The sequence below is a fragment of the Phaseolus vulgaris genome, chromosome 11, assembly GCF_000499845.2.
Source record: "Phaseolus vulgaris cultivar G19833 chromosome 11, P. vulgaris v2.0, whole genome shotgun sequence".
Taxonomy (NCBI): Eukaryota; Viridiplantae; Streptophyta; class Magnoliopsida; order Fabales; family Fabaceae; genus Phaseolus; species Phaseolus vulgaris.
In genome coordinates, this window is record NC_023749.2 from 48,522,789 (window position 1) to 48,540,759 (window position 17,971).

At 31.9% G+C, this 17,971-nt stretch overlaps 1 protein-coding gene across 1 annotated transcript; it reads left to right on the forward strand.

The window, feature by feature from the left end:
- The first annotated feature begins 8,332 nt into the window (after window positions 1-8,332).
- Window positions 8,333-17,747, forward strand: LOC137818274 (protein PAT1 homolog). The gene is made up of 5 exons (XM_068621589.1): window positions 8,333-8,644; window positions 9,280-9,431; window positions 9,942-9,998; window positions 12,141-12,204; window positions 14,855-17,747. The coding sequence occupies exons 1-5, from the start codon at window positions 8,578-8,580 to the stop codon at window positions 17,161-17,163; spliced, it is 2,649 nt and encodes an 882-aa protein (XP_068477690.1). The 5' UTR covers window positions 8,333-8,577; the 3' UTR covers window positions 17,164-17,747.
- The last annotated feature ends 224 nt before the right edge of the window (window positions 17,748-17,971 follow it).

A 17,971-nucleotide genomic window follows, 5' to 3' on the forward strand; every position in this document is an offset into this window, starting at 1 on the left:
AAAGCATATTTTAGGGTAAAGTTTTTATTATTATCTATTTTTATTCCCTGAAAATTGAAGAAACCTCGTTTTGATGTCTAGATTTTTAAGAAAAAAAATTGAGAAAATGATATTTTTTAGTTACATTTGTTTATATAAACTGAAAATGGTTTTGAAATAATTATTTATCTCTTAAATTTAGTGTTTAAGAGCTATACACTTCTACTAAAAAAACTACAAACTCTTTTAATTTAAATATTTTTTTTTTAAATTTGAGATATGAATATTGTCTCCACTTTGAAAAAAAAAAGACAAATATAAGAGTAGAGTAATATGATTAATTAAAAAAAAATCTCAAAATTAATCGAAGAATAATAAAATATCTATTAATATTAACATTTTTATCTAAATTATCTTAAATCTATAAATTATTGGTATAACTTTGAGAATAATTAATCTTTCACACTAAATTTGATGATATCTTAAATATAAAGTATGATTAAGTAAGATGTTCTTGATAATGGAATTTATAAAGGAACAAACTTCCAATTATTTTGGTTATTTTTTATAACATCTCATATATTTCATTGCATTGTGATTTAGTTAAACTATATCAATATTTAGTTTGACCTAAAGAGATGAGAGGTTAATACTATTTGTCGATTGATTTTGTGCAACATTGATTTGTTTTTCGTTTTTTTTTTGTTTTAAAAATTGCTCATTAAATAGGATTAACATCTTTCGATATATATAAGATTTATGTTCTCTCTTTTAGTTTGCTAGATGAATAGGAACAATGTTATCTTTGAAGTTTTTTGGACATAAAATATTTGGACATAATTTCAGCACCATGTAGCATTGTCTGTGTCCGTTCTTTTTCTTGGCGAACGATTTTAAATAGGCGCTGAAAAATATAGTCGTTGCAATTTCGCTTTTGGTCGTTGAGCAACTTCAATTCACTTGAGTGTTGTTCTTGCGTCTGACAAGCTTGATAATTAATGGTGTATTAAATGAACTTCATACAACATTAATTGTTTTTTCTTCCTTACACAACCTCTCAATAACTTGATGTATTTATCTCTTATTGGACAACATGCATTTACTTTAATTTGTGTAAAGCGTATGGTTGTATGAAGCATATAGTCTTTTCAAAGTTGACAATTCTAACATTAGAGAGTTGTTAAATAAAGCACTTTTACATCTCCATTAAGGAGATCATTCAAGTGACTTGTGCTTGAACAAATCTTATTGGCAAACGAAAGCAATTAACATTTTCCTACAACATAGAATAAGCATGTAAATGTTCAAGTAGTACAAGGTTAGGTTAAAATATGTGAGCATCGTTTGAGAATATTAAATGTTTATCAAATGTAGAATAAGATTGTACAACGTTATATCATCTAACAAATGAAACACTTGTCTCTTACAAGATCTATTGTTAAATGAATATTATTGTCTTACATACGAAACATTATCATGTTTTATATTTAGTTGTTTTTAGCACTTAATCAAAATCATGAGTATTGGACTTTTCACTAACACAATCCTTAAACAATAGTATGAAGTTTGAATGAAAAGGTCTACTCCAATTCCAAACCAAAGGGGCCTAATAATGGCATCTAAGTTCAAGTATTTAGAAAAACTATTAAGTAGAGAAATAAATATATTCTCAAACTAGTATTATTAAATAGGAAACTTTGGGAAATCAACTTCAAGGATAATTAGAGAAAGAAGCCTTAAAGAAAATTGATTCCGTAAAAAATGAAGTTGAAGGATCAAAGAAAGAAAACGTTGTAGAAAAAAAAAACTATTAAAATGTATCCAACTATGCCACTTAGTGAGAATATTAATTAGAATGATCAATAATACATGAAACATGAAACAAGTGATGAGAAAAATGCACGCGGAAGCAACACACAATCACGAATCAACTGCAAAAAATAAACAACACAAGATTCAACGTGGTTTGATCGCCAACTGCAACCTACATCCACACGGGCAACTATTAGGTTTACATTATATCCTGTTGCACACCAATTACAAGTACAATGATCTCTTTAATTAGAGATAAATAGAGATAATAAAGGGACATAGTGATTAAACTCACTCACTAAAACATGGTGTCTACTCAGCCCAACCCAATTGGTCCTGACTTCATACCCAACAACAAGGCGAATGTCAACTATGATAGTGATAAAATTGGAAAACTTGATGATAAGAATTCAAAAGGTAACATCAATAATTTTTTTCATTTTTACTCATTAGTGTTTTAGTCAACTTTGTTTACTTTTGTCCAATTTTTTAAAAAAAGTGAAAGTTTCGTACTATTTATCTTTTTTTATTCTTAATTAGGGGAACCAAAAATGAGGAAATGAGAAAAAACATTATGTCTTGATATTGTTGGTAAATCTTAAACATCAATAATTAAAAATCTTAAACAAGAAATACAATTATTAAAAGAAAATGATATCTTATTAGAATACAAATTACTAGAACTAGAAGGAAAAGAAATAATAAGATATAAAAAAAAGGTACTGATTCAAATAAAAATTATATAGAAGAGAATAATACGAAAACTTATATTAGTATCTTAAGTCTAATTACCACTCATAAATGACATACTGAAGTAACCTTAATAACCAAAGAATAAACTTTTAAGATGATAGCCTTAATAAATTCAGGAACAAATATTAAATTCAAGAAGGAATAATACCTACTCAATATTATGAAAAAATCGTAGAGAAAGTAACTAGTGCTAATGGGACAAAAAAAATAATATTCAATACAAATTATCTAATGTCAAAATATGTAAGAATACAATTTGTTATAACACTTTGTATCAATAAAAAATATGAATACCATAATGATTTTGGGAACTCTCTTTTTAACTTTATTATATCATTTTCAAGTAACAGAAAAAAGATTAATAACTTAGACCTTTGGAAAAGAAATATGCTTTGAATTTATAAAACCTCCTAGAACAAAAGAGTTAAATTTATTAAGAGAAACTTCAATATCTCCTATAGAAAGTGAGAAAAAACAGATAAATTTATTAAATAAAGAAATCATATTTAGAAGAATAGAGGAACAACTAAAAACACGTAATCTTAAAAACCTTATTAAAGATTACGAAGATAAACTAAAAAATGAATTATGTGAAAATAATCCTTAGCCTTTTGGCACAGGAAAAAATATACCGTCTCATTACCATATATATAATTTTGATGAAAAAGAAATACCTAAAAAACCAGACTGATATAATTAATTACAAACCATTAAATAAAGTATTAAAATGGATTAGATGTCTATTACCTAATAAAAATAATACATGATGCCACAATATTCTCAAAATTTGTTTTAAAATCAAGATGTTATCAAATCTCTATAGAAGAAAAAGATAAGTACAAAACTGCTTTTGTAGTACCCTTTGGACATTACTAATGGAATGTAATGTCCTAGGGACTAAAAAACGTGCCTAGTGAATTTCAAAATATTGAATAATATATTTTAGCCTTATATGAAAATTTCTATAGTATATTTAGATGATGTTTTAATATTCTCAAAAAAAATATTAATGAACATAAAAACATTTGGAAGAATTTATAAAAATAATTAAAGAAAAATGGATTAGTGATTTCAGAGAAGAAGATAAAAATATTTCAGACAAAGATCAGATTTTAGGATATGAAACATATCAATGTACTATCATAGAAAGAACATTATAATTTACAAATAAATTTCCAGAAGAAATAAAGGAAAAACATCAGTTGTAAAGATTTTTAGGATGTGTAAATTATATAGCATATTTTATTTCCAATATTAGAATAATGTATGCACCATTATATGCAAGAATAAGGAAAAACCCTCCAGCCTAAAATGATGATATGACCAAAGCCATAAAACAAATAAAAGAAATAGTTAAAAAAATTACTCTGTCTAGGAATACCTGATCCGAAAGCCTTTCTTATTGTAGAAACTGATGCCTCTAATTTAGGATATGGGAGAATTTTAAGACAAAAAATTTCAGAAGAATTAAAAGAGCAAGTAGTCATATATTATTCAGGAATTTGACCTTTTTCTCAACAAAAATATTCTATTATAAAAAAAGAAATACTTTCAATAGCTTTGTGTTTGCAAAAATTTAAAGATGATTTATTTAATATATTTTTTTTAATTCGTACTGATTATAAAACAACTCCAAGTGTTTTAACCAAAGACGTTCAAAATCTGGTTTCTAAACATATTTTTGCAAGATGGTTGACTTTATTATCTTGTTTTGATTTTGAAATAGAACATATTAAGGGAAAAAATTTAGGGTTTAGGGTTTAGGGTTAATTTTTTGCCAAACTTTTTAACAAGAGAATTTTTACAGGCTTCAATATGAATATCAAGCCAAAAGGAAAAAGATGATTATGATCCCCCACTGGGATCAAATAAAACATCTAGTTCAATAAATAAAGCCCAATATGGTTCCTCACTGAAATCCAATAAAGTCTCTTCATCAATATCATTAAGACCATCTTCTTCATTATCTTTAAGACCATCAACACCCATAAAACCAACATCTACCTTAGCAGAAATTATAAGAACTCATCCTCAAATATTGAATACATTAATCCCTTCAAACATATTTACCCCCACTATATTACCAAAAATGTATTAGTCAACCCAAAAGACTTTACCAACAAAACTCCTATCCCAACAGATTCTCCAAAATCAATACCTTCAGATGAATATCTAGAAAAATCCGAAAGTATGTCAATATTGATATTAGAGAAAGCATGGATTACTCCAAACCCCAGACAGATAGTTGAAAACTTGTTTCCCCAAGACTTCCATTATTTACCCATAGACTTATGCAACCAATAATTTTTTATGAATTTATATTGGTGGATACAAAATCCGTAGAGATATCTCACCAAAAGGATGATGAAGAAAATATTAAATTTTCCAAAATAAAAATTCTGCAAGTCTTAACCCCTTAAGAGTGGAACCAACCTCTCCACAATAAAAAATCGTTTTCAAGGATGTTTGATCCACAACAATACAGTTATTATGATTATATGGATGCATGGACCAACGTGTTTTTGTTTCTCTAGAGAAACATTCTTGGTTCATCTGGTTTAAAAAGGGAATATCTTTAAAATTTTCAAGATGGTTTATAAAAGGATTTGTTGACTTTGGACCATTACCCTCACTATTTCCAACAAAAATAAATGAAGTGTATTCGTATTTTTGACAAAAACTCTACTTTTGTACCAAGATATATGCTTATATCTTTCACAGCCTTTCAATCTACTACTTGGATAGTAGCTTGGAATTATACTATGGTACAACCATATGAAGGGGGCGAAATCAAGATGTTATCAAGAAAGATAAAGATAAAATGGAGGGAAAAGTTCAATAATAAACTTGTGTGTAAGCACAAGATTCAAGAATGGATAAAGCATAATGCTGGTAGTAAAGATAACCCTGCACTTAAACAAGATGTATTATTCTTAGTAGAGAAGCAACAATTAATGGAAACCTTAGCGTCAACAACCTCAAAAGAAGAGTTTGAAAGAGCTCTTTAGAAAGCCACCTCATCAAAAGGCTCAGACAAAGCCAATACCGACAACGAGTCATCACAGTCCAATCCTTATATCGACAATAAAGACATGTACTAATGAAGATTCTATTTAGGGATGGCAAAGCGGGACGGGCCATGCGGGCTGGCCCGCGACCTGTAGGTAAAAAACGCGGGGCGGGCTAACCTTTTCAACCTGCTAACCCGCATTAGCCCGCGGCCCGCGCGGGCCAGCAGCGGGGCGGGACGGGCTGGCCCGCTAACCCGCAAGAAAAAAAAATGTCATTGTTTTAATGTGTGCAGATGACGGAGAAAATTATAATTATGAAAAAATGAATGAAATTTCTTCTAAGGCGACATCCAATGTTATTGAAATGGAAGAATGACAATAATGTTTATGTTTAATGTTTTTTAATTAATGTTTATGTTTATGTTTAATGTTTTGGAATTAGGTAAGTTTAATGTTTTGGAAGCGGAAGAATAGTGATATTTGATATTTATCTTAATGTTTAATTTTTTTATGTTTGACTATGTTTGAAAAGGAAGAAAAAAAATGGATTTGATAATAACAAATATATAGGTTTAATTTGACAATTTTTTAAGAACAAAATGTAAAAAAAAAAAATTATTTAATTTAAAAAAAAACGCAGGCTGGACCGCAAACCCGCGGGCCAGCTCTTATGCGGGGCGAGTCGAGAATTCTAACCCGCAATAACTTTGTGGACGGGCCAACCCGCCCCGTATTTTTGCGGGTCAAGTGCGGGGCGGGCCAATGCGGGGCGGGCTGGCCCGCTTTGCCACCCCTAATTCTATTACCTGTAAAGTGTCAAGACAAATTAAAGAGAATCCAAAAACAATAGAAGGAGCATCTGACAACCGTAGACGTGACCAATGTCAAAAGATTTTTAAGCAAAACATTAAAAGCCAGAAGATTCTTCAAGATAATAATAATTTCAAATTTGAATATCATTATAAATTTGTTTGAACAATAATGTAACACACTAGATGTCGTATGTAATAATATAGTATGTCGATATAAAGAAGCTTTTCCAAACAAGAAGGACGAAGTTGAGTTATGAATACTATCACAAGCTTGTTTGAAAATTTTATAAAATAACTTGTTTACAACTCTCTTCATGGTTTTTGTAAGTCTTTTACAATCTTCTCCTTTTAGTTTTTCCAATACAATATATCTTATTCTTTTATTAAGCTCTTCCATTACATGCTTTATACTTATTTCTTTTATTACCTCTTTTATTATGATTCCTAAGATCCTGAATATTTTTGTTTTATGTAAGGAAATATAATTAGAACAAAATTTACGTCTTGATTCAGTACAAAATGTTTAAAATTATTTCTCAAAACTTAAATTTTTTGAAAAGATAAATTAACTTAAATTATAAAGTTAAAGGACAAAAATATTAAAAAAAAAGAATAAAAGACCGAAATGAATCTTAAAAAGTAAACAAAAGACAAAAATGTATAATTTAACCTTTTTTTATATGAATAGAAAATGATAATTTATTTCTATAATTGTAAAGTACATAAAAAGTATAAATTTTGGACGCACGTATTTTTATACTTTATTACTACATTCTAAGAATAAACTGCTTCTATTATATTTATGGAGAAATTGTACTCACATAAGTTTCACATTTTCTAATTTTAAGACAACAATCCACATTTATTTTATTAATAAATAATATGCATAAATTTTCTAATTTATAATAAATATTCATATCTCTTAAATTTACAGTCAATTCTCATATTTCATTTAAAATAACATGTTAATTAAAAATAAATAAAAATTATAAAAAGTAAAGTTTTTAAATTTAAAATACTAAAAAATTATAAAAAATATAGCGATTTAATTATAAAAAGTTCAACTCAACTTTTAAATGGTCTTCTTAACTCATTTATATTTAACTTTTATTCAAGTCTTGATCTATATAATATTTTAAATAAAATAAAAAAATAAAATTACATATCTATGATCTATAACAATGAGTATTCTCCCTTTGTCTACATACTTTTTTTTTATAATTTAAAAAATGACAAATTTAAATTTTAAAAAAATAGAAAACATAATTTTAGAATTTTAAACTAAAAATTAAAATTTAAAAAGAAAATTAATAAAAAAAGAGGATTACTTAAAGCGTAAAACAGTAAAATTTTATATACACAGGAAAGAATAAATACTATATATTATATTATATAAAGACATCACTTCTTTAGAATAAATACTATAAAGACATCACTTCCTTAGAATAAGAGAATAAGTATTTTTATGACAAAATATTATATAAGAAAATAATATTTAAAATTTATCTATACTATATATAAAGGATTTTTCCTGTACACAATTTTTTTTCAATTCTACATTTATTTAATATATTTTTTTATTAATATAATGAAGTATTTTGTCATTTTATACAAATTATTTAAAAAATAAAATTATTTTTAAATTTTTTAAATTAATATTAATGTATAATTTTTAAGACAACAAAAGAAAGTATACTCTCACACAGACCAAATCTCACATATAAAATAAAATAATCTTTACTTTCAATCACTTTCTACATTTTATTTTTTGTTTTTTAATTTTTATTCATCTAAAATTATTTTTATACGTATATACATTTCTATCTTCGTAAAAATTAAGTAAAAAAAAATGGTGTCTCTCTTTTCACTATTAATAATAATAAAGTGAATTTCAAATAATTGCAATTTCACCTATTTTTTAAACCATAGAACCAATAAAAACAATAAAATAACTTTGTAGGTTTTGGTATCTTCGTTAGAACACACAATCCCACCAAAAATGTTCCCTCAGTTAAATTAAAAAAAAATTAGGTACGCTATCTCAACCATAACACACACTCTCTCTCTCTCTCTGGTAGGGTTCTTCTCCATTTTCCTCTCTCAACCCAAACCCATTTCCTTCAATCTCTCGCATGACCTAATTCACAATAACTCTTCCTTCCAGAAGCGCGTTCAACTTCGCTTCTTCCTTCGCGTTTCTCTCTTCCTTCATGGCTGGGTTTGGTGCCGCTGCTACCACCACCCGTGATCACAGACCATTGGGACACACTTCCAAAGGTTCCTTTCTTTCTCATTATTTTCTTTTATTCTGTGCTGTTTTTACTTCCCCTGCGTTTTTATTTGTTTTTCTTACGCGCTTCCTGTAATTGCTTCTTTCTTGTTTTGCGTTCTTTGATTCTGCTTCTGCATGTAGATCTGGTTCTACTTAGGAGTTTGATCGCGAGAAAAAGACGGGGATTAAACTATCTGCTCTGCGTTTCAATTTCTTTTTTCTCAACATGTTTAGTTCACTGCAGCACAATGAGTTCTTGTAATGTCTGAACTGAGGTTTAAAGTTTTGCTAGTTTTGAAAAGAACTTATTGTAAAGTCCGAATTGATGTTCTTTTCTTGATGTCTTTGGTTATGCTGTTGTTGGTCCCTTTAGTAGGTAAGTGTAGTGTATGTCAGTGTTTCTTGAGTGCAGAACTGCCAAGATTGCAAATATGCGATTTCATTAGTTGTTCTATTTGAGAGCCTTGTTTTTGTATGCTCATTGAAGATCGTGTGGCGTTTCATCATCGGTACTTTTGTTTCAGAAGGTGTTTGGTTTGTCTTTTTTATTGGTGGGCTTTTAGATGTGTGAACTGCAAACTGTGTTTTGTATGTTAAAACTGTTGAAATGTCTTTGATTTGAGTTTCTTCTCTTTTGCAGAAGGTGAAGTATTTGATGCATCACAGTATGCATTCTTTGGTAAAAATGTTGCTGAGGAAGTTGAGTTGGGGGGGTTAGAAGATCAGGATGAGTATAAGGCCATGCTTGCTGTGGAGTTCAACGAGGAAGATTTATTTCTCAATAAAGAAGAGGTATTATTCAGTCTAATTATCTTACTTTTTCTAAAATTTAAAGTTTGTGCAACAATGCCTGTAGCTTTTTACAAAGATAACTTATCCGAGACTTATAATTCAGTGAAAACATCTATCACACTGCATCATTTGAATTGCCAAACCTGATATTGATGCATGAAAATTGAGTGCTTTCTTTAAAAAATGATATCTTAAGTAGTTACCAAACTAGAGTCATTTGCATGATCTCCAAGCTTTCTGAGTAGTTGATGTATTCAAATGAGGTGGTTGTGAATCGATATTCCATTTCAGCACTTGATTTTATAGTTGCTGTCATTCATGACCATTTTAAAATTTTTGTTGTGTTGTCTTGGAATTTTTAGTTGTGGTTTACTTAGTCTTTGCTAAAACATTATATTTGACTTTTATCTAGTTAATCTCAATTCCTAGTCAATGTGGGACATAACAAATTAATATTTGCAAATAAGATGCTAGAATTTCCTCCAACTAACTGACATTTCCACATTGCAGGCAGAGGATATAAGATCACTTTCTGATATTGATGATCTCACCACCACTTTTTTAAAGGTAAGGTTCTGAAACTGTGATATATCATGCTTTCTTTGGATGCTGGGGAGTGTTTGATAAAACTCTACATATAGGTTTACTTAATGAAAGATTGGTCTTAATGAAACATATCTCCATTCCTTAATGAAATCAAGAATCAATTTGGCCAAGTGATCAAGATCTTAAGGAATGATAATGCCAAAAAATACTTTTCTTTTTGGTTTTCCTACTCTTTTAATTTTGAACTCACATGGCATTTTACACCAGTCCATGTGTCCTCATACACCTCATCTTAATGTAATGGTATAGCAGAGAGAAAGAATATACATTTAGATGAAATTTCTCTTACCTTAATACTTGGTGACATTGTTCCTTTAATCACTGGGGTGATGCCATTCTTAGTGCCTATTATCTTATTAGTAGAATGCCTTCTTCTTTGGACAATACAGTTCCATATTCCATTGTGTTTCCAAATGGACCTCAATTTCACATTTCTCCTCGTGTCCTTGGTTGTGTTTTGTACATGACGTCTCCAGGTTTGGATAAAGTTTCAACCCGAGCTATCAAATGTGTCGTTTAAGGATATTCTAATCTAAAAAAATTATCAATGTTATTCACCTGACACTAAAAGATATTACATGTTTACAAGTGTCATATTTTTTTGAAGAAATTCCTTTCTTCACTTCTTCCCTACATGTCCAATAGGTCTTGCCTACACCTTTAGTTGAGCCTTTGGTGTATCCTACTCCTTACGTTGTTCCAATATCTCCAAATAATTTAAATTCTTCTCATCAACCCAATTTACTTGCACCATCTCCTCCTCCTCTTATCACCTCCCAACAACTTAGTCCAATGACCGGTTCAAAGCCACATGGTAAATCCTTTTCATCAAGTCGTTCACCATCGTTGTTCCGTACTACTTCTCTTGATAATGAAGATTCCATTTGGCCTATTGCAATTAAAAAGGTACTCATTTTACCCGCAATTCTCATCCTGTTTACAATTTTTTAAGCTATCATTGTTTGTACTCTCCTAATTGTTCTTTTATCTCCTTTGCATCTTCCATTACCCATTCCTAAAAATGTGAAACACTTGATCATCATGGATGGCGACAAGCCATGATTGATGAAATTCAAGCTCTTGAACATAATGATACGTGAGACTTAGTTCCTCTTCCACTTGGAAAGAAGGTTGTTGGTTGTTGTTGGGTTTACACCATTAAAGTTGGGCCAAATGGTGAAGTTGATCACCTCGGAGCTAGATTGGTGGCCAAAGAATATACTCAAATCTATGACCTTGATTATGGTTGTACATTTTCTCCCATTGCCAAAATGACTATTTTGCGTATTTTCTTTGCAATGGCAACTATAGTCGTTGGCATCTCCAACAATTAAATATTAAATATGCTTTCCTTCATAGTGATCTAGAAGGGGGGATTTACATGGAGAAACTTCTTGATTTTGTTGCTCACGAGGAGTCTGACATTTATTGAATTTTGACATGTATTTTGAAATGTTTAAATCTTGTGTCTGTCAAACAAAGTATACTTAGTGTCTGTTCAAGCAAAAACGTATTTAACTAGGTATACTTGCTTGTGGCTGTTCAAACAAAACTTATCTGACAATGCATCTGAACAATACTTGCGTCTGTTAGACATAACATATATTAAAAACGCTTACATTTGTCTAGTCACACAACTTGCTACATTGGATACGTTATGTTTGACATGATTTGACATAAAAGTTATTGTTTATACTTGGTTGTTTAACCACACAATCAAAACTAAACACATGGTCTCTTCAACTTGGATCTAACAATTTGAATTTCATCTTCGTCATCCCTGCACCATCATTTTCCACATTTCTAAAAATCTTCTTGGAATTTTCCTCTAATCTAGCCATTTGTTTACCCAAATTTTCTATTCTGGTTCTGATGTCATCTACTTTAATGTCTCTCTTAAAAAGTGAACTTTAAGCTTAACTCAACCTCATAAAGTCTGTTTGTAAGGTTAGGTTTGCTCTTACTTATATACTATAATTTAAATTCCATTCTCTATATGATTTCAATCACTAATTGATTTTGTGTTCAGTTTAATGTTTTGAAAATAATTCCATTCTCCTTTAGTTTAATGGATATTAAGCTTTTTTTTAAAATTTATTTCAGTTGAACAAGGTTGTTACTGGACCAAGAAGCCCAGGAGTTATTGGTGAACGGGGATCAAGAGAAAGTGAGTAAGCAATTGAAATGAATTTGGTACTTTTTAACATTTATCATTTTGTTATAATATATATTTTTTAACACGTTTTGATTGGATTTCAATATGTTTAAACACGACACTATCATCTATTTGTGGCTTTAAATTGTGATAGCAAATGATAATATTGTGGTGTCAAAGTAAGAAAATGTTTGTTACGTCCTATCATTCTTCTTTTAGACATATGATGATCAGTGGCCCTAACAAAGTACAGTAGAATTTTTTTATTGGAATGTATATTAAGAACATAAAATCCTATCCCATTTAATTTAATACATTTTTTAAGTAATTAGAAGCTTTTAGCGTATTTATTATATATTTAAAGTGCAAAATCCTATCACTTGTAATACACATTTCTAGGGACATTTTGTTTACAAGGCCAGTTCTAATAATTTCTGCGAAGTGTGTCTTACACTTACTTGATGTCAATATACTGTACACAACAAAGTTGGAAGAAAGAAATTGACAACGTCACTTAAAGAGACTATTTAGAAGTATCAATATAATGTAGTTGAAAGAAAAATAATTTGTATATTAATTATGTAGGATGTACAATCACTTGTCTCCCTTCTCAAGGGTAAAGATTAAAAAAGGGAAATAACAGGAAAAGGGAAACAAAAAATCCCATGATATCCTAAAAATAAGTATCCCATTATATCTTAAAGACAGATGTGGAAATAGAGATTTACGTTAATTAGATGGAGCATGTCCAAAACACTTGTAATGAAGCTATATTTGGAAAGCTGCTGATGTTTCTGAGGTAGCCTGATGACTGGAAGGCATCTCCTTTATTCTGGTGCTATCATCAATTGTATTATGTTGCAAGTATAACACATCTTGCTTTTATTAGCATTTAAATTCGTCCTCCTTGAGTGAAGGTCTTGAAATACACAATAAAAATGAAAAAGTTTCTGAATAGTCCAAGACTTGCGTAAGCTTATTTCTAGAAATCAAATTATTAGCCAATTTAATACATAAATAATTAAAACAAAATAGTCACAACTATGAATAAAGGAGAAAAATGTGAAGCCATGAGTGCTGTGTCTGCACAGCTTCACTTTTGGCATGGTTGAGCAATTGGAACAACCACAACTGATCAGGTTTTTTGTTGGGGAAGGAAGTTGCTTGGTGGATAGGAAGGTAGGAGAAATGTAACATTTATTACATAGTTATTTGAAACCAATTGTGCATGAAGGAGAACAGTTTATTGGGCTTGGGTTTTAACCTAAAGCCCATTGACCCAAGAAGAGTTTTGTGTGACAGAACCCAAAATCACGGTATGTGACGCAACAAAACACAATGATTCCACTGTTTCCGTTATCTTCAACGACAATCCCACTGATCCCACTTTGGCATGATCTTTGGGCTCTAATCGGATATGGTTGGTGGAACCATTAAATCGTGCTATTTCATGTTTTTAATCGCGATTTTGACTACAGTGCTGCTACTCCTTTGGGGGTGTATGGTCTTCAAAGTAACAAATTGGTATCAAAATTATTATCTGAAAAATTTTACAAACACTAGAAGGAAAACCAGGAACAAGATGTATACTGTTTTTCATTTTTGTCTTGTTGTGAGGTTCAATCAGGGTTATATTTGTATTGGTAAGAACAAAATTAAATTAAATAAAATAGATCTGGATATATTAATTGTGTAGGTAGGATGTACAATGATTAATCTCCCTATTGAAGGATAAAGATTAAAAAAGAAAATGACAGGAAACTGGGAGATAGAAAATACCACGATTTCTTAGAGATAACAAATATCTCATGATATCTTAAAGATATATCACACGCATCTCAGCAAATTTTAAGATGATTTCTTCAAGTGGAAATCCATAAATAAAAAAGATATGTAAAATTGTCTTAAATGTTTGTTCTTTGGCAATTTTGTGTCTTCTCTTTAATCTTGGACACACACAACCTTGGTTACCAAGTGAAATATTATTACAAGTCTGTTCAAATTAGTGTAAATCAAAAGAAATTTGGGTTATGGTGATAATTACCTGATACTTGAGAACATGATGTTCTAAATAATCTAAAGGTTTTGTGGTAGTTTTTTTTTTCTGGGTGCTTGTGCTGTGTACCTACGCTCTATAGAGCTTTGTCAATGAGAAACTTGTTAGTTAACATGCATTGTCATTTAGAAATATTAAGTTGTTTACATGCGTTGATTTATATGCGGATCTGTTGGCTTCTGCTGCAAGCTATTAGTATGACGATCTTTTAAGTGGGTAAAGTTCCACCAATTATAGAAGGGGCCTGTGAAATGTTAGGTCAGTAACATTTTGGTTGAGATTCAACTGTGGTTTTCTTGGCTCTTTCAGTAGTAATCACACTAATAAATACAAAGTTGTGCAGTATGTATTTATAGAGGAGGTTTCTCTGGTTTTGTGATAATGCAAGAGGTGTGTAGTGTGTGTGTGTGTGCGTAAAATCCATTTGCATTTTGACAATGGTGTAAAAAACACAAAGCAATGCATCAGTAAGGTTCTTGAGAATTTATTTGGTTGATAGCTTCATAACGTTTTCATTTCCATGAGATGAGGCAGATCTAGCTTCACAACGTACTCATCATGCATATTTTCAATTGACTGAATTATTTCTTTTCCTATATTTGACAGATTCCTCTGCTTCTGAATGGTCACAAAGGGATGACATTCCCTACTGGTTTGATCAGCATAGCTATGACAGTGAAGGGCAAGGATCTCAGGATGGCAATAGATGGTCATCACACCCCCATTCTTCTGTAGCTCAGCTACATGACTCAAAGCCCTTGTACAGAACATCTTCATATCCTGAGCAGCAGCGACAGCTGCAACACCAACTCCAACATTGCTCTAGTGAACCTGTTCCTAACTGGTTTGATCAGCATTTTTATGATAGTGAAAATACTGAGGATGGAAACCGATGGTCATCACATCCACATTCCTCCACTGCCCAATTACAAGAATCAAAGACCTTGTATAGAACATCTTCTTATCCTGACAAGAGACAGGAACTTACTCGGTTTTCTAGTGAACCTATTTTGGCACCAAAATCTTCATTTACTTCGTATCCTCCACCTGGTGGTAGGTCCCAACAGTCTTCCCCAAATCACAGTACAGGTCACTTGAACATTCCTTTTCATGCTGGTGGAGCTCATGTGGCTTTGCCGTCACAAAATCGTTCTCATTATTTCAATTCTGCACTACAGTTGAGTGGATCAAAACATGAGTCACATTTTAGTGGAAATGTGCGGCCATTTACAACTGGCTCCCCACTAAATTATCGAATGCAGAATCCCTGGGTCAACCAATCTGGGTTGTATTCTGGAGATCATCCAAACCTCAGTAGTATGTTGCAGCAACAATTACACCATCAGAGTGGATCATTATCACCTCATCTATTGACCCAATTGCAGCAGCAACAGCAGCATAGACTGCTTCATCCCATTCAGAAATCAGGACGCTACATGTCAGGTTTCCAATCCCATTTATTTAACCCTCAGCTTTGTTCTGGATCATCCATGGTTAGCAAATATGATCATATGCTTGGTCTTGCTGATACCAGAGAACACAGGCCAAAGTCAACAAATAAGGGTAAACAGAGTCATCGTTTTTTGCAACAAGGTTCTGATGCCAGTAGCCAGAAGAATGAAAGTGGTTCAGTACAGTTTAGGTCCAAGTATATGACTAGTGATGAAATTGAGAGTATTCTTAGAATGCAGCAAGCTGTGACTCATTGCAATGATCCCTATCTTGATGACTATTATCACCAAGCTTGTCTTGCTAAAAAAGCTGGGGCTAAGTTGAAACATTCATTTAGCCCAACACAAATAAAGGAACTTCCTCCACGAGCCCGTGCCAATCTGGACTCCCATGGTTTTCTTCAGGTTGATACTTTAGGGAGGGTTTCATTCCTGTCTATTCGTCGACCTCAGGCTCTTCTTGAAGTTGAATCATCAAACTCTTCAACTAGTGGTAGTTCTGAACGTAATATTTCAGAGAAGCCCCTTGAACAGGAGCCTCTGTTTGCAGCCAGAGTCACAATTGAGGATGGTCTTTGTCTTCTTCTTGATGTAGAGGATATTGATCGTTTTCTACAGTGTAATCAACTACAAGATGGTGGGGCTCAATTAAGACGAAGACGGAAGGTCCTTTTGGAAGGACTAGCAACATCTCTCCAACTTGTTGATCCACTGGGAAAGAATGGAAACAAAGTTGGGCTTGGTGCTAAGGATGATGTTGTTTTCTTACGATTAGTATCTATACCCAAAGGTCGTAAACTCATTTCAAAGTATCTTCAGCTACTTGTTTCTGGTAGTGAGCTTATGCGGATAGTCTGCATGACCATCTTTCGTCATTTGAGATTTTTATTTGGTAGTCTACCATCTGAACCTGAAGCTGCCATGACTACAAGTGACCTTTCTAAGATTGTTTGTAAGTGTGTTCAGGGAATGGATCTTGGTGCCCTAGGTGCTTGTCTTGCAGCTGTGGTTTGTTCCTCAGAGCAACCTCCTCTACGTCCCCTTGGAAGCACAGCTGGAGATGGTGCCTCCCTCATTTTAGTATCTGTTCTTGAGAGGGCCACTGAACTTCTTACAGATCCCCATGGTGGTTGCAGCTATATAGCCAATCGTTCATTTTGGCAGGCCTCATTTGACGAATTTTTTGGCCTTCTCACAATGTATTGCATGAATAAGTACCAGAGTATCATGCAATCACTGCTTGTACAAGGGACGCCAAATGTGTCTGTAATTGGATCAGATGCTGCTAAAGCAATTAGTAGGGAAATGCCTGTTGAACTCTTAAGGGTAAGTCTTCCTCACACCAATGACCACCAGAGGAAATTGTTACTAGATTTTGCTCAGCGCTCGGTGCCTGTGGTTGGATTTAACAATTATACCGGGAGCAGTGGTGGTCATGTTAACTCAGAGACTGTGCTAAGTTGATAGATGATTGGAGATAAGTTCTCCAAACATAATAGCTGTGCTGAAGGTCTCATCAACTGTACAACCTTGCATCTGTACTTGTTGAGTATATATGGAGCAATCTGAAGTGGAAGTGCAAGTTGCTTCTATGGCAAAGTTTCTGCCCCTTCTGTATATTTATCATAATGCCATGACAATGTAGTAGCATTGTGATATATTTGCAATCAGGCTCTCCGTGTATCATGATATACTCAGCTTGATCTGTTCCCTCTTGTCTTTTCTTTTTCTCATGACAGGGGAGCTTACTTTGTTACTTTGTGGCTGGTATAAACTTTTAGTGGTTAGCCTGTACAGGTTTAGGCACATTTGATTCCCAAGTTCCCTTTCTACTATATATACAAGGCGTGGGGTGGGGTGTATTCAAATTTACTTGTCACCATTCTACTGGAAGTGGCACTGGGTGCCATAAACTTTACTGGGAAAACATGTTTACAAGTTGGTGGTGTACTGAAAAACATAGGAACTAATGTGGAATAAATTATGCTGATGCATAATTTTCTCTCATCATTTCCTAAATTGTCAACTTGCGTATATCTTTTCTTATAGCCTCCCTCCATTTAATTTCTGATTTTTGGTTTAAGTTTCTTTGGAAATTTAGAGATTCGTTATATGTTCCTGTTTGAGGAAAATGTGACTTTATCTCTGCCGATGCCCGTTTATAATGAGATAAGAAAGGTTAAGACTTTTTTAGGTTTTTGTATGGTGGCTGGATGCTCTCTTTTTAAGGACAAAGAGGGCTTTTGTTTTCCGGTATCATTTTTTATGGCTA